This window comes from Bufo gargarizans, chromosome 1, assembly GCF_014858855.1.
Source record: "Bufo gargarizans isolate SCDJY-AF-19 chromosome 1, ASM1485885v1, whole genome shotgun sequence".
Taxonomy (NCBI): Eukaryota; Metazoa; Chordata; class Amphibia; order Anura; family Bufonidae; genus Bufo; species Bufo gargarizans.
The window spans coordinates 307,727,959-307,751,747 of NC_058080.1; the positions used below are offsets into that span (position 1 = coordinate 307,727,959).

At 39.1% G+C, this 23,789-nt stretch overlaps 1 protein-coding gene across 4 annotated transcripts in view; it reads right to left on the reverse strand.

Annotated features, from left to right (window-relative positions):
* NRG1 (neuregulin 1) overlaps positions 1-23,789 on the reverse strand; it is an 875,148-nt gene that overhangs the window by 41,930 nt on the left and 809,429 nt on the right. For 2 of the 4 annotated variants that reach the window (XM_044305159.1, XM_044305174.1), the window contains exon 4: positions 23,244-23,291. In XM_044305159.1, the coding sequence (XP_044161094.1) occupies positions 23,244-23,291 (48 nt within the window). Of the gene's footprint in view, positions 1-3,719; positions 3,728-4,654; positions 4,666-14,534; positions 15,137-23,243; positions 23,292-23,789 lie in introns of those variants that run through there. The other 2 variants (XM_044305167.1, XM_044305161.1) reach the window with 2 other exon arrangements.

Sequence of the window (23,789 nt, forward strand, 5' to 3'; positions counted from 1 at the left end):
TGTTAATAATATCATGTAAATGATAACTACTTTCCAAATCATATGTGAAATTCACATAATTTTTTATGATTAATTATATAATAATTAATTATATTATATATATAATATACACTAATACTATACAATGTATAATATAAATATAATATATACACACACACTGTATATGGTAGAATAATAGAAAACACAAAAACAACTTCATACCTAAATCACCAATCACCATTGTATCATAAAAGCAAATAATGTTGCAACCTTTAAAAGAAAGCAGATACTACCAGTCTACACATTCAATAGAAAACAAGTAGCTGGTGAAATGGTCAAATCTGGAGAACCAACTGTGTCACCCACAGAAGGGGCACATCCACTCAAACACTTAGCAAGAGGAAGATGAGCACAGTCTTAAGTATTGAAACATACATGTAGAGAAATCTTTATCTTATACCAAGAGCATGCACTGGCTCCAACCTGAAGATAAAAACAATGACCTAAACATTTTCAAACAATTCCTGCATTTGGGGTATGGTTCCATTGTTTCAACACAGTAACAAATTATTTAGCTTCGATTAGAGAACTAGGAACCACCTCAAAACCATTGTTTGCTAATACTACTGTTCAGTTAGTGCTGAGCGCATCATTCATACTACCTTGCCATAGGCATATTTTCATAATGAACCGCAGTGCAATATTAACCATCTTTATATTAGGTTATTAGAGATGTCAAAGTTGTATAAAAAGTTACCACAATAAACTACTATTGGTCCATGTGACCATTCAGTGAATTGGCTAAAGAAGTAAGTGCTACTCGTGTGTTGCTTGACCCCTGCCTTACAATGCAAGTTCTGGCTACGCATGTCCAACACTAGCATACATTCCATACCTAGACTTGTCCATGTAAGCATTCTTTGAATTGCCTAGATAGGTACAGTAAGTAATAGTTATTTGTTGCTTGACTCCTGCATTATGAAGGAAGTTCTCGGTACACATTTCCAACACCAGAATATATTCTATACTTGTAGCTAGATTAATAAAGTGTAACACATGCGCTACCTCTATATCAATCTCTATCTCCCCGGTAACAGGACCGGGGAGCTGCCGCTAGGTTATTTATACTGAGTCTGCTGCCCTGACTCAACAAAACATATATGTAAAAGATTAGAGTAATAGTTCTACCTGCACAAAAGATGGAGAGTGAATGATGTTGTTATTCAGATTCCGAAGCGGTTCTGGCTCGACTTGTTTTGCGTGTGCCGCTCCGGCCGGTAGCTGACACGCGCATGAAGGAGCCGGCAGGTAAAATGTTTGGGAGCGTGTTTGTGTGATGTCACAACAATCCTACGGATGCTTCCAAGGAACAAATTTCACCCAACGCGTTTCGGAACCACCGGGTTCCTTCATCAGGGAACCAGTAGTAAGTAGAGTTAGAACCACTTCGGAAGTGATTTCACGGCTCCAGTGGAGAAGATCTGAATAACAACTCCATTCACTCTCCATCTTTTGTGCAGGTAGAACTATTACTCTAATATTAGCAACTTGAATCTATGTAGCCAGCATATTCTATCCATATTTCTAGCCAATCTCTTAACCAGCATGGGTATTTTTAACTACAACAGATTCTATACCTATGCTAAGATATCCTGGCATCGGTGGTTCAGTGGTAGAATATTCTGGCATTAGTGGTTCAGTGGTAGAATATCCTGACATTGGTGGTTCAGTAAGAGAATTCTCACCTGCCACACAGGAGGCCCGGGTTTGATTCCTGGCCAATGCAGCGCAGTCTCTAAGATTCTATACCTAGACTGGCCCATGTAAGTATTCTTTGAATTGACTAGATAAATACAGTAAGTGATAGTCATTTGTTGCTTGACTCCTGCCTTATGAAGCAGGTTCTGGATACACATGTCCAACAACGGTATAGATTCTATACCTAGATTTGGTCCATGTTAGCCTTTTTTGAATTGACTAGAGAAGTGAGAGTCATCTGTTTCTTGACTCCTGTCTTTCGATGCAAGTTATGGCTACACGTCCACCACCAGCATAGATTCCATACCTGGGACTGAGCACTCCAAAGAGGTAATCTGTTTACATTATTCAATATTATTTATTCCAAGGTTATCTGCATATCTGGAAGTGTTTAGACAGAAGACTTAGAAGAAATATATTTATCTAAAGTAAAAGGAAACACAATGTACTTCAATTTGTACTAGCACAGCCATAAAAAGACACTATGAGTACAAAGGAATGTTAAAGTCTGACAAAAAGGTGCAGACATTGAAAGTAATATACTTGATGAAGATCTTATCAAATATTCTTCTATTTTGTTGTTTTAAATTGACGCATTACTAAAAATAGAAGATATAAGACCGCTTTTTATTGTTTGTCAATGCTTTATAAGGACTCAATGCTATCTAATTTAAGTACTAGTACTAAGTACTAGGGATTACTGGCTAGATATTTTGACCAAAATAATTATCATCTCGGCATATTGCCTCCTCTGTTATACTGCATTTAAACAGCCTAGGAGAGCAGGTGATTATCGTCAGTGGAGGTAAGAGCTGTATTTACATGCAGTGATCACCTCCACTGTTTGGGAATGAGTAATGGCTACTGCTATCGCTTGTTCTCATACAGAGTCATTGTCTCTGGGCAGCAGATCCCTGACCACACAGCATGATCTGACACAGGAAGATTATCGGGAACAAGCGTTCTTAGAAACCTTTGTTCCCAATAATCTGCCCGACATTTGAGCATTATAAATCCAGCTTTAGAATAGTAATGTCATATTCAATTTATTACCAACTGAGAAAAGAGGGAAACATTGTTTTATGTGCTGTTGAAACAAATTATTACACTCTATCTTGCACAAACTTGATATATGGTCATCTTTGTTTCATTATACTGGGCATGACAATATTAATATATTAATATTAATCTTCTAAATAATGCTAGTGTAGGACAATATACTGGATAGGGGATAACTCTTAGATCAGTGGGGGTCTGAGAGCTAGTACCTCCACAGATAAAGTTTGAGTGGACGGATGGTCGAGCATGTGCAATACCTCTCCATTCAAAGTCTATGTCACTGCAGTCCACAGATAAGAATGGCGGGAGTGTGTATGCTCCACCTGCTGCTTCAATCATACGGGATCACCCGACCCACATATTTGTAATCAATGGTTGTCTGACTGCTCGGATAGAGGATAACTTGTTCTAATTGGAATATATATAAATATATATATATATATATATATATATATATATATATATCCTACTAAAATATTATTATATGCCATTATTTTCTTTGTCTAAATCTACAGCAAATAAAGCTTGTAAAGAAAAAAAAATATCCACTTGTTGCTACATTTACTACATTTCATAGTTGAACTATATTGTGTAGTGAGTATTCAGGTAATTTCCTGTAAGAGATTAATGCCCCCACAGTAGTAATGCCTCATTGCACCCTTTTACAGTAGATATGCCCCCATTGTTCCCCTTTTACAGTAGTAATGTACTCTTTGTGCCCCTTCACAATATTAATGCCCTCTCTTGCCACTTCACAGTAGTATTGCCCTCTCTGTGCCCCTTCACAGTAGTAATGTCCTCTCTGTGCCCCCTTCACAGTAGTAATGCCCTCTCTGTGCCCCTTTCACAGCAATAATGCCCTCTCAGTGCCCCCTTCACAGTAGTAACGACCTCTCAGTTTCCCCTTCACATTAGTAAAGCACTCTCTGTACTGCCTTTTCAGTAGTAATGCCCTCTCTGGGCCCTCAGTGTTAAAAAAAAAAAAAATTATTATAAAGAAAAACAGTAATTACGTACCTTGTCCCGTTCCTGATGTTGTGATCTCCTCCAGCTTACCCCTTCAGACACAGATCGTGCTGCAGCACTGTGAGGAGGAGCACAGGCAGATTCACGGTCTCCTCCTACAAAGGCTGACAGCGTGATCTGTACCTGTATTGATGGAAGCGCTCATTGCATCTGGCACCTCACTGAGAGCTGCCACCTGGAGTGGACCTCACCTCCCTTGGCACACCACTTTTTTTTAAACTTATTTTGGAGTGCTGCCTCTTTTTTCCATTTCTGATTAACTATACAATAACGTATTTACAAACACACCTTTTGTACAGAAGTATATTGTGAAATGTAGTAGAATTGCAAAGGAAACTGATCTAAGTAATAGGATCTACTATGTAGAGAAAGAAATGCTGTGACATATACAGTACAAATATATAAAACAAGAAACATTTGTAATTTGATCACAAAAGGGACTCAAAGTTCCAACTGGAAATGGAAGTAATTGAGAAAAGTCAGTCAATGCTGTCAAAGCACATACATGTAACCTCCACTAGGGTCAAATTGTAGAGATAAGGTGTGAGACCCTTTTACTATCCCTTGTGCAACGTTTCAGCCCAACTTATTGGTACCTTTGTCAAGCCTGGCTTGGAGTGCTGCCTCATTATTTTAGTTTGGATTTATCTATGGACTTCGCTGCCTGTTGTCCAAGAGGTATTGCACCCATATCTACAAGTCCACTGTGCTGCGGCTGCTGCTGCTCTTTGTTTCAGATAGATAGATAGATAGATAGATAGCAGGGGGGAGAAAGACAAGTGAGGTGTAAAGTTGAAAATTCCATATTAGTCCTTTATCATTGACACTAGACAGGCAGATGTTCTCATGTGTAGACTGGACAGTCATTTATCACAGCATGTAAATAGTTAAGAGAACCTAACAAGCCACAATCCTGATTAGGATGGAACACAGAGAAACAGTGGTCTTTCAGGAATGACCAGAAACAGAGTAAGATGACCTGCCAAAGGCCATAATAATCTAACTGCACTTCACTAAACATCTCCTATAATTAAATAAATGTGAATAGAAGGCTGACTAAAAATGTGAATAGAAGACTGGACTAAACTGTAATCACTTGTCTGCATTTTCAGATTTTTGGCTTGCACATTGGGTATTCAAGCTGTGTCTGTTGCTAAGTGGTAAGTCAGCAGAAACATTATAAATCTCTGGATATTAAAGAAACTTGACAGCATCTCATTGACCTCCTGCATTACCACCAAGGAGAAAAGCAGGAAATGTGGCTGTCTGTTTTGTTCTTTTATTTAGCAGGTAGATTTCAGTATATTATCAAGGCCACCTACCCCACATAAAGACACAACCTGTAAAGCTCCATATACTGTATTCACTTGCTGGCACTAAAATTAAATGTACCAGTATAGATAAATAAAATGAGATATTACAAACCAAGGCAGAAAAATGTGTACATTTAAGTCATGAAACATAAAAATTGTCTATGACAAATGGCCAATGTTTGGCCACAGATATGGTTTTCATACATTATTGAATTAATTTGGCTTAAAATGTATTTGTAATCAGGCAGAAATATCCTGTATCCATTTCTTTATGAGGAAAACTTGATCCTTCCCAGGAGCCTGTGAGCTTGTTCGACATGAACCACTGGCTGGAACAGCTATATGAACACTATGTTGGTCTATGGGGAAATAACTTACGTCAGTTGCCTAACAACTACATATTTCCTTCTTGATAGATCTGTTTAGCTGGTGGTAACACAGACTCCAACTTCAATTTTCAGATGCCATTCCTCAGGTTTATGGTTATGCATGAAATATATATGTACGATTTCAGGAGCCTAATCTCCCAGGTTCAGGTTCATGTGTGGTCAAGGATGCAGAAATGTGCCATACCTGTTGCTCTTATGCTATTGGACACAATATCTGCATAATATGATCACTATTAGTTAAATCAAAGGTGTTTTCCAGAAGTAGAATATTGATTTATGTAGCTTCAGGGTGGGTCACTAATATTTGTTTGGTGGGGGTCCATCTCAGGCACACCCTTTGGTCAGCTGAGCCCTGTGGCCTCTTCCTAGGTCAGTGACATCAGGTTTATCAGTCACGTGGCCTGAGAGAATTGGACTGGGCTACAGTACCAAGCACAGTCACTATACAATGTATGGCAATGTGTCTTGTATGCTGTGAGGAGGCCACGTCACTCACTGGAGCGCCTCTTCAAATAGCTGACCAGTGGGAAAACCCCAGTGATCAGATATTAATGATCTATCCTGAGCATAGCTAATCAATTTTCTACTCTTAGACAGGTGGTTCATACAACTCCATCACTTATGGCTCACATTTCTAGTTACCTTCCAAAGGCCAACAACATGGGTTATGGCCTAAAATCTAGATGCAGATTTCAATTAATATATGATTTTTTTTTAAAACATCCACAAATGACATCTGTGATGCCAGCCTGTTTAATTTGAGGGAAAGGCATCAATAACCACTTTCAACGTTGACCAAATGACTACTTTTCAATACTGAGGCGGAAAAGAGCACTGTGTGTGACTGAAGCTAGCCGGGGAGAGGGTAAGTGTGCTATAAAGTATATACAACAGTCCCAGTCATTCTAATTATTGAAAAGCGCTCTGTCTGCGTTTTTATATATTCTTATCTGATGGTGTACCTGGCTTTTGAATATTGGAAGTACTGGTTAATGGGATTGATTAGTTTTCTAATCAGTTTTTGTTTTCTGGTTGCAGATTTATTTATTCTATTCACTGAACATGATTATGGGGACAGCCATCTTGCCTGAGCTGTTCTTAACAGCACTTAGAAAGAATTTAAAGAATTTCTTTATGGCAGCCACATGGGCCATAGACACAATTTTCAGTGGGGGCCCTATTGACTTCTATGGGAGAGTCTTCTAGGCATGCTCTGTGACCTGTACAGAGATCATTGTACAAGAGAAGAATAGATAAGATTTGACAATCACCTTTTGTGAATGGTGGTCTTATCTATAAACAGAGGTGTTATCATGACAGGCAGGATTAGAATGATAGATAAGCAGATAACTGCAGTTAAGCGACTTAGACCAAGAAGTGGTGCTTATTATTAGGCTCGGTGGCCACTGCGAAAACTGCAGGAATTTATGGCTTTTTTTTTAAATATAGATATTGACACTGAAAATTAAAAATAACATTACCAAAAATTTATAAAAAATTATTAAAACTGATTTAAACAATAGGTCATTTTCTGATAACACATTCCCTTTAAAGTCTGAGGATTTAAGAGAGGAGGTCTTGGCCAGTTTATCCACACTGTGCACACTCACCCATCGAGCTAGTGCCACTACCACAGTTTACTTACTATATCTTGTCTTATTCTATGCCAACAGTTAACAATCTTGCTCTTTTTCATTTTTTTTTATTTTTTCTTTGTTCCTCTTAAAATGTCCCATTGGATATGATTGTGGTAATCTGACATGACATCTCCTAATGTGCTGCTATATTCTGTTACCCCTAAGGCAAATGTATCTAATAGAATAAAACAGTGTACCCAACTATACATGAAGGTGTCACAATGTCTAAATATATGTGCAAAAATGGATTGTGCAAGCTGTTTTATAGCAAGGTGTTCTCCTCATCCCAAACATAAAGAGAGTGGGGGCATTCATTAGGAATCTGGAAGATTGCTGGTAAAGGGCTGTTAATATATATTGTCCCAACTGATTTGTAAGTCCTGATATTTTTTGCAAGACTACAATTCCTGTAATGTATCTATTGCCTGTTTTGTCAAAGTTGGCAGAAAAATGAGAAAAAACATATACAAATAAAAAGTGCATATTTTATTTATTCATATCAATTTATTGAAAGCAGACATCTGCAGCAAGTTATGAAATAGAATACCCCCCATTATAAGGTGAGAGGCAATGGGAAGACTAAAAAGCTTTGGAAATACTAAGTAGATTAGCCTCATGCTAAGGTAATTGATCATTGAGGGACATCAATCATATAAACATGATTGCACATGTTAATGTACACTTGAAATGCCTGACTTTTTTTTCCAGCTTGCCTTAAGAACGGACATACTAGAAAAGCAAGGCTGAAAAGAGATGAGCTGCCAAATGTAACAGCTGACCCCAATAAAGGATATTTCATGCACACTAAAATATTGGCAAACAAGATCTATAATACCAATCTGACCTGTACAATGCAGATTGGATAAGAACAGTACATTCAGAAAACCAATCCCATATAACAAGCATTGCAGAAAAAAGATTATTGATGACAGGAAAGGATCTTTGCATCTGCCAGCCACCAGCCAAAAATCAAACATATTAGCAGAAGATTAACCCCTCTGTTCTCTGCAGGACTATTTGAATATCATGCAGAAAATACTTCAGAATGGCCAACAGTGAGGGTAACTTTTTGTATGGTTTCCAGTTACAGTAGCATTAAATCCTAGGTTTTGTGTTCCTTTAAGGGATGTACTACTGCAGATTTCCAGTCAATGCCAACAGATAGTGAAACTCACTTTGTTAAATTCAACATATTTATCATAACAAGTGGATTAGGAAATGACTACTTATATTTTCCATTTCACTATCTATATTTAAAAACAGTCATATTTTATATAACATTAATAGATCTGTTTAGAAATAAATCCAGGTAACTGTGGCTGGAGGACTTAAACATTGGCCAATGATTTGTGGGTGTAGTGATACCATTTATATTCCTAAGGATTTAATAAAAATGAGCTAATAGTAAGCAATTGAAAAACTGGAATGTTCAGGTTTTTCTTTTGATGACAACTGGGAGGAAATCTATTCCAATGAGCACATACTTAAATATGACCAGACTGCCAACCTGAATCGCTCTATTATATATTATGATTGACAAAAACGGAATAATCCAAAATGGTAATTTTTATTTTACGACATTATAAAGGGTTATATAATTTAGTTGAAGTATCTCACTAATCCCATAGGTAACCATCTAATAATACTCAGCCACAATTCTTTGGGGATAGTTGCAGTGTATTATGCAAATCATAAGAACATTAGGCAATAGAAGACTTGTCTTCAATAATAATAGAACAAAAAAAATGAACTTTTTGGTATGGAAATCCTCATAAATCTGTTAGGCAACAAATAGATCCCAAAGAAGACCATTAACAATCAATAACAAGCTCCGAAGATCAAGGAAATTCACAGGAACCACTGTGAAACCAGTGGGTAAATTTACCTGGGAGTATCTATGTATAAATTGTTGTTCATATATTTGTGTACGGTATGTACTGCCTTATGGTTCGGCATATTCAATAATAAACCCCTTTAGGAAGACCACTGTTAGCTTTTGGGCAGGCTCCATAGTAGGCAGGGAGTAGACACCCAGAAGCAATGTCCACGGTCAGCAGGAAAGCCAATCACAGACATTTAAACCCTGAGAAAGCTTTTTGTCACTTAACCTCCCTAAAGAAAATGAATAAAAACTGATAAAAAGTCATACACATGCTAAGATAATATCAATGAAAGCTAAAGACTGTCCCACCCAAAAATGAGCCCTCACACAGTTTCGTAGCCATAACTATAAAAAGTTATGGGGATCAGAAAATGGCAATGCAAAGAAAAAAATCTTTTTTTCAACCTTTTTTTAAGCATTGAAACATAAAAATATAGAAATGAGGTATGACTGTAATCATACTGACCTGTAGAATTAAGCTATGGCAGATTTTTTGTTTTTCCAGTTCCAACCCATTTGGAATTTTTTTCCAGCTTCCCACTACATCATATGCAATTTTAAATGGTACCATTAGAAAGTACAACAACAAAAAAGCCCACATATGTGAATGAAAAAATAAAAAAGGTCATGGTTCCACAAAGGCAGAGAGTAAAAAACAAAAATGCAAAAACAGAAAATTGCTCTGTCCCTAAAGTGTTAAGGGCCACCGCGCTCCTAAATAATGTTAACATTGCTAATTTTTATCTTTAGTAATAGTGAAAATTATTATCATAACCAATTATTCATGCAAATCATTTTCATAAATATCACAAATACTTTTTTATTCATCCCTTATGTTCAATTCATACTAACCATTTGGATTTAACAGCTATTGTTTCTCCATTATCTTTTTGGCTGCATATAACTAAGCAAATTCATTTGGCATAGAACACTACTATTCAGCTACAATTTGTTAAAAACTATTTGCAAGAAATGTAATATGATTTTAGAGCCTGACCCAGATTTATTTTTAAATTCTCTTAGCCTAAAAATATAGTTAAGTATGGTTGTTTCACGAATCTAAACATGTTTTTCCAAAAATTGTTGTGTGTAAAACCACCTTTAAAGTAGCCAAAGAGTTGTGATAAGATTTCCCATAATGTAAATATTTGACTTGGTCACTTTACTAAGCTCTGATTCCCTATTAATTTTGGATCTGACAACAGCCCACGTTCAAGTTCCTTAGGGTACTTTCACACTAGCGTTTTTGCTGGATCCGGCAGGGTCCAGCAAAAATGCTTTTGTTACTGATAATACAACCGTCTGCATCTGTTTGAACGGATCCGGTTGTATTAGCTTTAACATTTATTTAACATTGCCAAAACGGAGCTGTTTTGAACTCCATTGAAATTTAATGGAGGACGGATCCATTTTCTATTGTGGCAGATTGTGCCAGAGAAAACTGATTCGTCCCCATTGACTTGCAATGGGAGGTCATGACGGATTCGTTTTGCTCTGCATCCCAGGATGGAAAGAAACCACAGCGTTCCCTTCAGTTCAGTTTTGTCCCCATTGACAATTATTTTTTTTCTGGTATTGAGCCCCTATGAGCAACTCAATACCTTTAACACTTTAACACTATTGTGAAACTAGCCTAAAGAATTATGCTATGGATATGGACAAATCCTGGTTAGAGTAATAACAGGCTCACACTAACCTCCTGGATCCTCCACCACTCCTATAACCACTCCAACAATTCCTGGGTACCCTGCCAGTCTCTGCTTCCTGGTCACTGTCAACATACAGGAAGTGACTGCTCAGCCAATCACTAGTCACCCCTGCAGCAAGTGATTGGCCAAGTAGTTGAGAGGAATAAGAAAGTAAAAACCAGAGGGGGACTCAGGAATTCTAAGAAGAATAGTGTCGAGTGATCATTGAGTTGAGTATGACTTTATACATGTTTGCTACTGCTTACATACTCTTATAACATAGACATTGTCACCTGTCTGCTGGCACATTAACTGACCTAAAGCTAACTATTCAAATATCACATATCATGTTGTCTTCTGAACAGACAACCAGCTGTCTACAAGGAAACAGCTACTAAATCATAAGGGAGCAAAACTAATTAAAGCCTGAAATGTGTAACAGAAGGGAGGCAGAACCTTAAAATGCTTTGTTGACAATGAACACTTAGTAATTCAGTGGCAGAGGGCATCCACGGAGATCACAGAGATGTTGCTTTCACCAGAATCATTGCTGTGCTGATTTATTATATACACAGTACAGTAAATCCAAATATATTACTACTTGGGATGTGTCCCCTTTGTAATTCTTGCTTATATTATGCATTTGGAATGTGAAACCTACACAAACACAGGAAGAACATACATACTCCATGCAAATGTTGTCTTTGGCTAGATTCAAAGCCAGGATCACAGTACTCCAAGACAACAATGGAAACCACTGGGCCACCATACTGCCCATATATGAATGAATAACCTAGCCGTATGTTGCTGTGTTTTGCACTAATCCTGCTTGACCTGCTGAATAGCAACAACCTGATTCATGTATTGTGTGACTATGATTTAGCTACATAGGCCTATGGGAGCTGTGATGCCTCAGAGTGTTCAGTGACGATGTGCTCTCTGGTACTTATGTCCAGAAGAGGACTGGGCACTTTGAACTTTAAAACTGATTTCAAGAGGATGTATGTGCTTTTGTAGGCTTCAAACACACTACCGCAGCATGGCTTTATAGAACTTTTGAGATGTAGGATCTACAATACAGTACCAACAAAAGTGCAAGGGGGCCTCTTACACCTCTATATGACTCCTATTTCAATATATTTGCTATATTATGGAAGTTCTTTGAATAATAGGGTGTTGTGCATAAAAAAACTGTGTAAATTTAGAGTGCATACTACTCCACAGTACAAAAGCACAGGGAACCTGGGTGTACCTACATTTAGGCCTCATGCACATGACTGTATTTATTCTGTGTGCTAACAATTTTTTAAATGGACTTCACACTGACCCATACAAGTCATATTCACAGATCTGTGCCAGATCCAATAATATGACTGTAGTTCCCATTCTTGTCCATTTTTCAGATGAAAATATCCCTTTTCTATTGATGGGAGTGGGAAAAAAATTCAAAGTACATGGAAGTTATCCATTTTTCCTTTTTTTTTTTTTTCTAACAGAAAATTGGACACAGCCGTGTGCATAAGGCCTAGTTCTATGTTCCAAGCAGCCTTTCAAATTGTTGTATAATATAAGTATCTAAGACATTGAATATCCTTGAAATTAGACCATAATGATTTTATTTTTCACGGTGCCAGGTTCTTCATAAGTTATGATAAATTAAAATGGACAACAAACACAATGTCCTGTAATTTTGCTAAATAGCTCTTGGACCGGTGCTAGCATGATATTCCATGTGGAGCCATCGAAGCTCTTTACATGCATGGTCTACATTATGTTACTTATGTAAAAGACCAGCTGTCCTTACTAATCAATATTGATTCTGAATCCGATTTCTGAAACAAAAGCCTTTTTTAGTATCATGTAATAGATCCAATGCAGGCCTTTTCCACTTTGCAGTGAATGAACTATGTCGCATTACTATGAAAGGACACGTTAGAGCTGGGCTTTCAGTAGACTATGCCAACCTTGACTCAGACATCTGTAAAGATAAATGGTGTATTGCCAATTCATATTCAGTAATGAGATCTTCACAAAGCAAGACTCTTTAAGCGGACATATCCATTACAATATTAAATATTGATAGTTTAATAGAAAAAGAAGTAAATTAGCAGTCATGTAGCATGTGGTGGACACTCCTATGTATCCAGAAGACAATGAATACTAGAATGCAAAGGCTAGTATTAGCTGAAATCCCACGTGCCTAGGTATGCTACTGCATTGTGGTATGACCGCTATTCCATAAACGTCTCTATACATGCCGCCACTAGTTTTATGTATGATATTTTTATAAAACCAGCACAATCGCTATAATGTAGCTAGCAGGAAGCTCAGAATTCAGCAGTGCTTTTCTGCATTCTACTCAGCTTATTAATAATGCAGACAAAGGCATTAGGCAGAGAGGAAAAATGAAAGTATACTGAGACATTAAATTTCATCTACTGACTCCGATGCAGCACACTAATGTTAAAAATGTTCACAGGCTACACAGACACATTTATGACACATGTGTTGGATCATAAAGCATGTATATCAACTTACTCTTCTTATACCTTGTTTGACTTCAATTTCTATTTTCCTGTCTCACCCCCCTTCCCACCCCACCCCCCTTGACAATAAAGTAAAATCAATTATACATTACCGGGCTATGACCTTGAAGGATATATTTACGAGGAACCTGCTAACAATGTAGAGATCCATTCAACATGACAGGGCTGCTGCTGTGTGTGTGTCTGTGTCTATTTGTGTATTACTTCTAGAAGTACTGAGTGTTTTACAGTATGGTTTATTTTGCATCTGTTGCACAATACACACTCTCAATGAATAGACATTATATGCTTGCATTTATATGTAGCAGAGTTACTACTACTTTCATGTAGTTCAGATAAAAAGGGTGTGTTTCCCCATTCAGCTCTGCTACACTAACACATGTAGAGATAGATAGAGATTTAGATAGATAGATAGATGATAGATACATATATAGATAATGAATAGATAGATAGATAATAAAATAGATAGAGAGATAGATAGATAGATTTTGTAAAAGTTTCATAATTTATAGTTTCAGAACATGTTCTTGTCCTTAAGCCTTCACTGATACTTGCACCATTAGAAGTTGCATACAGAACAGGTAGACTTCTCACATGACTGGACACCTGCATACATGACAAGCCACAACAAACATGTGCCATCATTCCACAAGAAGGGCACACTATGACCAAGGTCGACACTATCTAACTAAAGTATAACTCAAAATTCTGATTTACGTCAACACCAAAGAAACATACATGTCCATGGACAATGACTAGCACAACTCAAGCAGACTTTGGGTGGCCTCAGCCCATGTGCTTAGCACATTAAAATGCACCATTTTACTGCAATATTAATCAACAGCTACACGCCAAGTCTGGAACGAAATGAAATGATCCCTGGGAGATTTTAAAGACCAAGGTCTTTCATTTACAGGAAGCCATCAAAGCCATGAGAAGAGTACATGGTGCTTACTGCTCCCTGAGTAGCTATTTTCAGGTCTCAACACACACCTTTGTTGAGTCTTACATACATTTTCGTGTTGACGCCTAGTCAGTGTTCAGGTTTATTGTGACGGCAGATGACGAGGATAACGTTTTATCATCAAACATGACCCTTATGCCAGGTATATCTAAAAACAGTACTCTGAAGCATATAAATAGACACAAATCATTTCTTAGTGGAACACAATAAAATGATCTGTTTATTGGTAAAAAATAAAATAAAATCATCTGTACTTAGCAATAGGACTATTCATTGACATGGCGGTAACATACTTGCCTTTTTTCGATGTGATCACTGTACTCGATTCTGTAGTTCCTAAATTATTTACAGTAGAAGGCTGATATAATTTTTCCACTGAAGTGTCTCTTGGTAAATTACTGTCAGTGGGCAATGGCTTAAAAGTAGACTCTGTAAGTAAAACTGAGGTTTCACTTTCCACAGTAACCTTAGTTTCAGTAGTAGGGACAACAAAGGGCAGGGTATATATAGATGATGGTGCCAATGTACTTGGTGCAGAGTCAGCATAGATAATAGGATCTTGGTTTATTCTATCAGGATCCAAATGAGTCGGAGAGTCATACTCAAATATTTTGTCTACAAATACCCACTTAAGGCCAGCAATGCAAAGGCAGAGACTTATCAGGCATGCCAGTATGGGAAGTATACAGATCTTTTCTGAGTTAAGACAGATTCTCAGCCTGTCTGCCTCCAGGCACACACAGCAGGTAATAGCGAGGCCTGCTATCCCCTGGGTAGTTCCATCCTCAGCTGGAGTCTCTGGCACGCTTCCTTCATCTTGAAGTTCAGTAGAGGGGGGGTCGGAGCTCTGCTCAGAGCACTGATTCTGAAAACCCTCTGCAGTATCCCCAGGCATCTTAAAGGCATCAATCTCAATCAGCTTGTCTTAGTAAAGCAGGAACTTGTATATGGTCCATTACCAGAACAACGAGTGCATACAGTAAGAAGCTCTGCTGCATGTTACATTGCAAATCGATATGAAGTCCAAGCAGAAGATCAGTGAAAGGAATATCTATGTATCTGGACATGGAAACGCTTCACGCTCATCGGTAGCTGGATCTGCATACTTAGTATTCCAGATAAGATAGTTAGGTAACCCAGTAGCCAAGGGAGAATAGCTGCGTTCTCACCTGGAGCATGTGGTGGTGGGATCTGCTTGGTAGAATACAGATGTCATGAAGTAGCAAGAGCAAGAAAGGCAGTAAGACCGGCAGTATCAGCAGCAGTAGATGAGACAGCAGTGCCAGCAGCAATATCATCCTGTTGTGTTAAAGCTAGCAGTGAAAGAGGCTGAATCATTACAGAGCAGCAGGTGCCTGCTCCGCAAGCATCACTGCAAGCACTATTGTTACAGGCTGGGACTTGCTAGAAGGACAGGGTGAGCTGCTGGTTACTCCCTTTTCTCCTCTTCAGCATCCTTTCCTCTTTAGCCTTTAGATCAGGATGCTTTTCCTTATCCACTCTACTAATCACGTACCTTATCACTTAGATTCTCCTTTCCCTTCTGACTCCTCTCCCCCACCCACTGCAGGGCTGGTCTGAATAAAATCAGTGCATCAAGCATCCCAGTACTAACAGTGACTTCCTACTTGATCCAATTAGAAGGAATGAAGGCCATCAAATCAAAGAGGAGACAGCAGGCAGCAGTTATGATCTCTCTCCTTCAGATTTTTCACCCTTCTCCTATGGTTAGGATAGGGAAAGGCGCAGCAATTGATTATAGCAAGGCTACAACAGGGAGGAGATGAAAATGGGTAGCTGTAGAGGCAGGACCCAGAGCCTAGCAGGTCTGATATTCGAGTCCTCCCCTGAGAGGCCCTTTTTTTCTAACTGCTATTCCTTCCAGCCTGCTGTTCTTGTAAGTTTATCCATCGGTGAAACAGCAGTGTGTGAGATTGAAATAGTACAAGCCTTAATCCAAGATTATCTTTGGTAGATAGATGCACATGTGATTATTCAAGGACCCATTGCAGTTTTTTTTAAGTTTTTTTTCTTCATTAAAAGACATATGGTTATATACCTCTCCCAGACCAACACGGTAAACCTAGACTCATAATGAGAAGGTAGGAGACAATATGCAGAAATGTCCACAAGAGATGTTACTGCAGTGAAAGGGGTTTGGAGAAGGAGAATAGCTGACCTGAATAAATGTGGGCAGTGCCTGCAAGCATGCGACACATCCTTTTTGCTTAAATTCTGTAGACTAATGGAAGGTGTGGCCGTGAATTAGCAAATTCATGCTGTACATTTGGAATATTAGACACATCTTTTGTTTCCTATTATACATATATCTTGAGCTAAAGTGGATATATACCATATATTATAGTATTATTTATTTTCTATTTTTTAAACTACAGTGCTTAGCAAGTAGTGCTTTTGCATATAGCAACGTGGTGCATTATATGTTACTACTAATTGCCCAGTATGGTAACAAAGCTGGTGAATTGTCTTTAGTACTTTCACATTAACATTGATGACCTGGAGGCCTAATCATGTAGAGACCTTAGGAATATTTTTCATCTCCTGTCCTCTTGTGCAAGACTATAGTAATGCAGTGCATTGTGCCGAATGACCAACTTATTTATGCGCCGGCTATCTCAATAACGTCCCATGCACATGACCATGATTTTATTTCGCGTCCAATCTGTATTTTTTGCAGATCGGACGCAGAATCATTCATTTCAATGTGGCCGGAAAAAATGTGGACAGCTGTCTGCATCCATATGTCTGTTCTGCCGGCCCACAAAAAAAGATAGAACATATCCTATTCTTGTCCTACCCTTGTCCGTAAAATGGACATTTTAATAGATTGGGAAAAAATGGCGGCATGCACATGGCCTTTTGGCGGACCGTAAAACACATAGAATCGTGTACATGAGGGCTAAGTCTATGTCAATATATGAACAGGAAATCCTGTGTATGGTCACTGATTTGCAACCATTGAGATCAATGTTTGCTGATGCATTATCATCTCCTATATATATTATCTCTGCTGCAGCCAGAGGGCTGGTGGACATGTGCATTATAGGACAAAGAAGTGACAAAATGGGAGCACCTCCTATGGTTTTAAGTGGGCAAGAGAACAAGCTGCACCACATATGCCAATTAGCACTCAGAGGGTCAATTCAGTACCCACTTACATAGTGAAATATGGACTCTAAGATATGAGGGAGTAAGATATGGTCTAATGTTTACAAAGGAATCTCTGGATACCGAATTACTCAAGGTATCATATTCTATAGGTCATTTGCACAGTATTCACATCTAGCACAGACACTTTAAGGGAATGCCACCCAGCATCATGTTCCAATTAATACACCCACTTGTATTTCACACCCTTTCCACACTGAACGGAAATAGACACTGGTGTCATTACACCCTGTAGGTAGAAAATTTCTGCACTAAACCAGTGGAATTTCAAGTAAAAACTGACAATATCTCATGAATATCAGAAGATGCAAATGTGTCGTAACTAAATTGTCCACACAACAGGGCAGATTTACTTATCCTGCATGCAACGTAAACTTAGACAGGGTGCCTAGACATGCACCAGATATATCACAGGGGCTCAGGCTGGATAATACATCTAGTGCAGGGACAGACTTTTTTCACTGACTCTGTATTAGTGATTTTGAATTAGTATTTTACACTCGAATTCTTGCAGAATTTTTGAGTAAAATGTTGCCTCTTGGACATTTTCCCACTAAACGACACCCCTTTTTCTTAATTCATGTCCCTTGGCGAGCTAGGTGCAGTCAATCTTTCAGAAATTTCACCAATTTGTGACACATTTTGGCTCAATGTTTTATAAAGTCCAGGTGTACTAATTTTAATAAATGAGGGTCATTGTATTGGAGACAAGCGGAGGAATATGCCATTGAGAAAAAATACTTGATTATATTAATTTCCTGAGATTTTCTAAAAGAGCATTTCTACCCAAATACTTTTGGACCAGTTTGCCTCTGGTCAAAGTTGGCCATCTCACACCACACATCCCGGGTTATCTCCAACCAAGAGGAAAAGTAAGGAAGGGCACCTCTGTATCCACTATGTATGTTGTTAGGTTACAATATTTTAGTAATGTTACCTGCAGTGGAAAAGCTTTGAAAAACAGAACTAATGTTAGTCTTTGTAGGTAGGTGTAGGTCAATGTTTTATCATTGCATTTTTAATGTGAAAAATATGTACAATGTCCTCTAGTTTTGGTCTAAAGTATTTTTAACTGCATTATAGGACAACTCCAAATGAATGCATAATGTAACATCAAATTTAAGCAAATGTCCCAAAATGAATAATCCACTGCATCTAGCTCGCTTGAATCGAGGTTTTCAGTTTAACAAGGGGACATGGCTAAGCAACAAGGGGCGTGACCTAAGATGCAACAATAGGCACTAATATTTTGGTGCAACATAAGCCAACTAATAGTATAAAGTTAGGAAAAAGTATTTAGCCATGCGCCAAATGTATCATCCAGCCTGAGCCTCTGAGATAATTCTGGAGCATCTTTAGATTGTCTGTCTACACTAATACGCTGCACATTTTAGACAGGATTAGTAAATCTGCCCCATATTTATAAGAAACGAGGCAATAACAAGTCATAACCATATAGCAGACTAGTAGTAATATTAGTTTCCAGGTTACTGCATAAAAACACTTTTCAGTATTCATCTGTTGAAAATATAATAAAATGATCAAATTGTCTCTACAATCACAAGTATAGACTGATGCACATATATATTATATACTAAGTAGCCGGTAAGTCAGAACATCAGCTGAGAGAGGAATATTTCTGCCGATCCAGTAAATGGAGCTGTGCGGGCATGTGAAACTGAAGTGACACATGACTGGTTAGGGTGAGTACACATCTATCACAAGAAATCTTGTATCACGCATTCATCTATCAGCAATTAGCATAATACTACAAAACTGAGACCAACTTTAGCTTAAAAGCTATAGCTGGAAGCCTTTGGAGAGGACGAATAACACACAAAAAGAACACACTGTAAGCAATATACATGCACACTGTGACACGGTGCAATACATCTACTGTAGAGGGCCTATAAACCTATGTACCAGATTTTTCTGCAAAGGATACAACATCTGTAGACCAGAATGAAGAATTGCGTTATACCCTATCACTGTGAAAAATACCACAGGCTATTATAAATCAGAAAACACTAATATTCAAGCTGCAATTATAAAATATGTTGACTTCAGCACTATATAGAAGATGCATTTCATCCAATTTTTCACTTAAGGCAATGAAGGAAAAATATGAAAAGTCCAATAATAAAGAATCTAGAAAATAGCATTTATACTGTCCAGAAAAAGAGTGCCATTTAGGATAGTAAAAGAAGTTTTAACAGATTTGACTTAAAGAGATTGTGTGGTCCCTGCGTGTATGCACTAGTAGAGCAAATGGACATCCTAGAAGAGTGTTCCTTACTAAAGTCCTTGCCATAGTGGTCAGACTGAAGAATCTGAAAACAGTGGCTTCTGCTCTGAAGGACTCGGTATGATCAACTATTATATGGTCATTCAATTATTTGAAATGTTACCATGTAATACCATGTTTCTCCTGTAGTGGTGACTGCAGGATGAATGTGCAACTACCAAAACCTTCTCCTCGAAGACAATCACCATATGTTTTAAGTGCTGGATTAGCAGTGATCAGCTGATCATTAGCGGGCTGTCTAAATGGGCCAATCACTTTAAGAAAGGGAATATTATTCAGTAAGAGATATACCAAAAATTACATTATGAGGTTACTACATGTCTAAACAAGGTCTAAACTAGTCATTTTTAACTAACTGTCTTACCCTATATGTAATATCCAATCCTTATTTTAAGATCTTCTACTATTATTCTGACGTTGAATGTCTCACACTGTCAAAGCACAATGTACAGAGTAGTCTTCGAAGCTGGTGGCCATTTTATAAAAGTGAATAATGTACTGGGAATTGGATGTACTGCTCTAGGCAAATTAGAAGGCACCATGTTTTAACCATGCATTATATATTCATAGTGAAACTATATTATGAACCGGAGGGTCACTTTAAAGGGAATTTCCAGATTGGAAACCCTTGAATGATTAATGGTTTTAGCAAATAAAATTGATCCATGTAGAACCATGATCATGAAGCCTATATTCAAGTATAGGGAGTCTCTGCAGTACCATGTACTAGGTACTCTGTGGGCCACAGCATATGGTGCTGTGTTACAGAGATATTCTTCCCAATATGCAGGGACATAACAATAGGGGAAGTGGCTGCTTTGGGGCCCAGACTCAGAAGGGCACCACCCAGGAGGAGGACTAAAAGATTTTATTTTCAGGGCCCCCTCAACAGCATTATACAATTACATTATATACAGTGACAGTATATACAGTGTAGGAAACGGTTGGAGCAGCTGCCGGGCCTGAGAGTGCGATCTTTACTAGCCACAGTAGTGGGGGTTACATGAAAAGAGGGGGTTGCGAAGAAGTTACTGGAGGATGGGCGACCCCATTCAAAAATTTGCTGTGGGGCCCAGTCATTTCTAATTACGCCACTGCTAGGAGCAATGCTTCTAGGGCACATTATGCTTGTGTGCATGGGACCTTACAGTCAAGGAAATGCATTATCAGCAGGTTTGTGGGCAATTCCAAAATCTCTTCTTATATTCATATGTGTATTAATTGTTCAAATATATCAGATATAGCTTATAACTCAGTATAAGTATGCAATGACTGGAAAATACTTGAATAAAATAATGTAAAATGTCACAAAAATGGCACAAAATAAGAGGTCAAGTGTAATGGTAAGACCTGACAGCAAATCTATGAGCAGAACCTCATTCTCTAATTATACTAGATAATCCAGGGTAATGTAAGACCTAAGAGATACCAGAAATAATAATAATTTCATGCTGCTTCTGCCACATTACATACTGATCATTCCTATAGCCTCTAATATAAAAAAAAAACTATTCAGTCTGCAAGCTCATGTAGTTACAGGAAGTGGGATGCATAATTTAAATAGCTGCAGAGCCTATCTTACTTACCACTGCAGTGGCGAGATCCAGCTATTGGTAGCAGGAATCTTGCCAGTGCATTAGGAGATGGAATAGAGTAGAATTATGCCAAAAAATAGCATGGCAATAACAATTATTAATACAAAAATGCAGCTCTCCCCGGCACCACGTGCCAGCACAATGCAGTTGTCTCCAAAAGGATTCTGCAAGTCACTGCTAATACTTAAATCTCATATCTTAGAAAATACTCCTGACTCATTGTATAGGAATGCTACACAGCTTGGCTCACCTGAACTATACAAGCCCTTATGGGGTCATCATAAATCCGGGGGGGCTAAGCTACAGGAGTCATTTCCCATTTGTCCAGAAACACACAAATGACTAAGCATGATTCAGACTTTTACAAGTCCACAGGCTGCTTCAAAATTAAAGGGGTTATCCAATCATATAAAAAGCCCCCCCCCATATGCCGGGCCAACCATGCTCAATATACTTACCCGGGTCACCGCACCGCTGCTGCTGCTTCTCCCTGTGCACGGATGAAAACATCCTGTGTCGGGGGGAGCACACAATGGCAGGCGCGACAGGGACGAGCCTCCCTAGCATCACGTGTGACGCTAGGGAGGCTCGTTCTCATCACTGCTTGCCATTGGCTGCTCCCCCCCACATCAGATGTTTTAATCTGCACACGGGGAGAAGCGGCAGCGGCGGTGCAGGGACCAGGAGCGACATAGGGAGCGGGGATCCAGATAAGTATATTCAGTGTGGGGGCCCAGCATATTGGGGGGGGGGGGGTTATAGGATTGGATAACCCTTTTAAGGGCTCTTTCACACTTGTGTTGTCCGGATCCGGCGTGTACTCCACTTGCCGGAATTACATGCCGGATCCGAAAAAACGCGAGTGAACTGAAAGAATTTGAAGACGGATCCGTCTTCAAAATGCGTTCAGTGTTACTATGGCACCCAGGATGCTATTAAAGTCCTGGTTGCCATAGTAGTAGTGGGGAGCGGGGGAGCGGTATACTTACAGTCCGTGCGGCTCCCGGGGCGCTCCAGAATGACGTCAGAGCGCCCCATGCACATGGATGACGTGCCATGCGATCACGTCATCCATGCGCGTGGGGCGCCCTGACGTCACTCTGGAGTGCCCCGGGAGCCCAACGGACTGTAAGTATGCTGCTCCCCCGCTCCCCACTACAAATTACAATGGCTGCCAGGACTTTAGCGTCCCGGCAGCCATGGTAATCATTCAGAAAAAGCTAAACGTCGGATCCGGCAATGCGCCAAAACAACGTTTAGCTTCAGGCCGGATCCGGATTAATGCCTTTCAATGGGCATTAATTCCGGATCCGGCCTTGTGGCAAGTGTTCATGATTTTTGGCCGGAGCAAAAAGCGCAGCATGCTATTATTTTCTCTGGCCAAAAAACGTTCCGTTCCGGAACTGAAGACATCCTGATGCATCCTGAACGGATTTCACTCCATTCAGAATGCATTAGGATAAAACTGATCAGGATCCTTGCGGCATAGAGCCCCGACGACAGAACTCTACGCCGGAAGAAAAGAACGCAGGTGTGAAAGAGCCCTAAGGTATATATCGACAAGCGGTTTCATTTTGTTGGAGATTTGCAAAGGATTTTAACCTATGCATTGCAATGGGTGAACTCTGCAGTGAAAATCCACCACATAAATGAACCTGCTGAGAATTTAAAATCCACATAGTGTGGATGAGATGTGGTTAAAATCCATCCCCTTTGCTGCAATAAGTAATAACCTTCAGAGTTTTAAAAATGGACAGCATACCCGTAGCGGCTGTCTACAAAACACTGAAACACTGAGGATTTGCAAGCACAGATGTGTGTTTTTGTGTGTTTTACAGTACCACAATGCTTGCAATTCATATACACTAGTTAACACAGGATAAGTGAAGGAGTAGAGAATAACTGGTAAGTACCTGGAGAAGCCATTGTGGAAACACGTTGGTCAGCATGGCCTGAAATTTCTAAAAAAAAAAAAAATTCTGCAGTCAATTCAAGTTGATGATTTCCCCTCTTACGGGTATATTTAATTGTGGAAGTCAGACTCCACAACAAACTCCAATTATTATCATCGAAATTCACAAATCCAACCCCCCCCCCCCCCCCCATCCCCACACACACACTACACTCACCTTTCTTGGTGGTCCTGTGGCAGAACTTTTCTGATCCCTGAGCAGCCTCTGCATCTATATATGCAAATGAGCCACAGTTCATGGGTCACACCCCACTAATTACACATTGTTGGCCTAATGATAGACTAGTAATGTTTCCAGGAAAGCTAATTAATGTTCTCATGTTTAAGTTCTAATTGTCCACACTCGAATCCACATCGAAATTCACAAGTCCAACCCCCCCCCATCCACACACACACACTACACTCACCTTTCTTGGTGGTCCTGTGGCAGAACTTTTCTGATCCCTGAGCAGTCTCTGCCTCCTAGGCACAGTGGGACCAAAGAAGT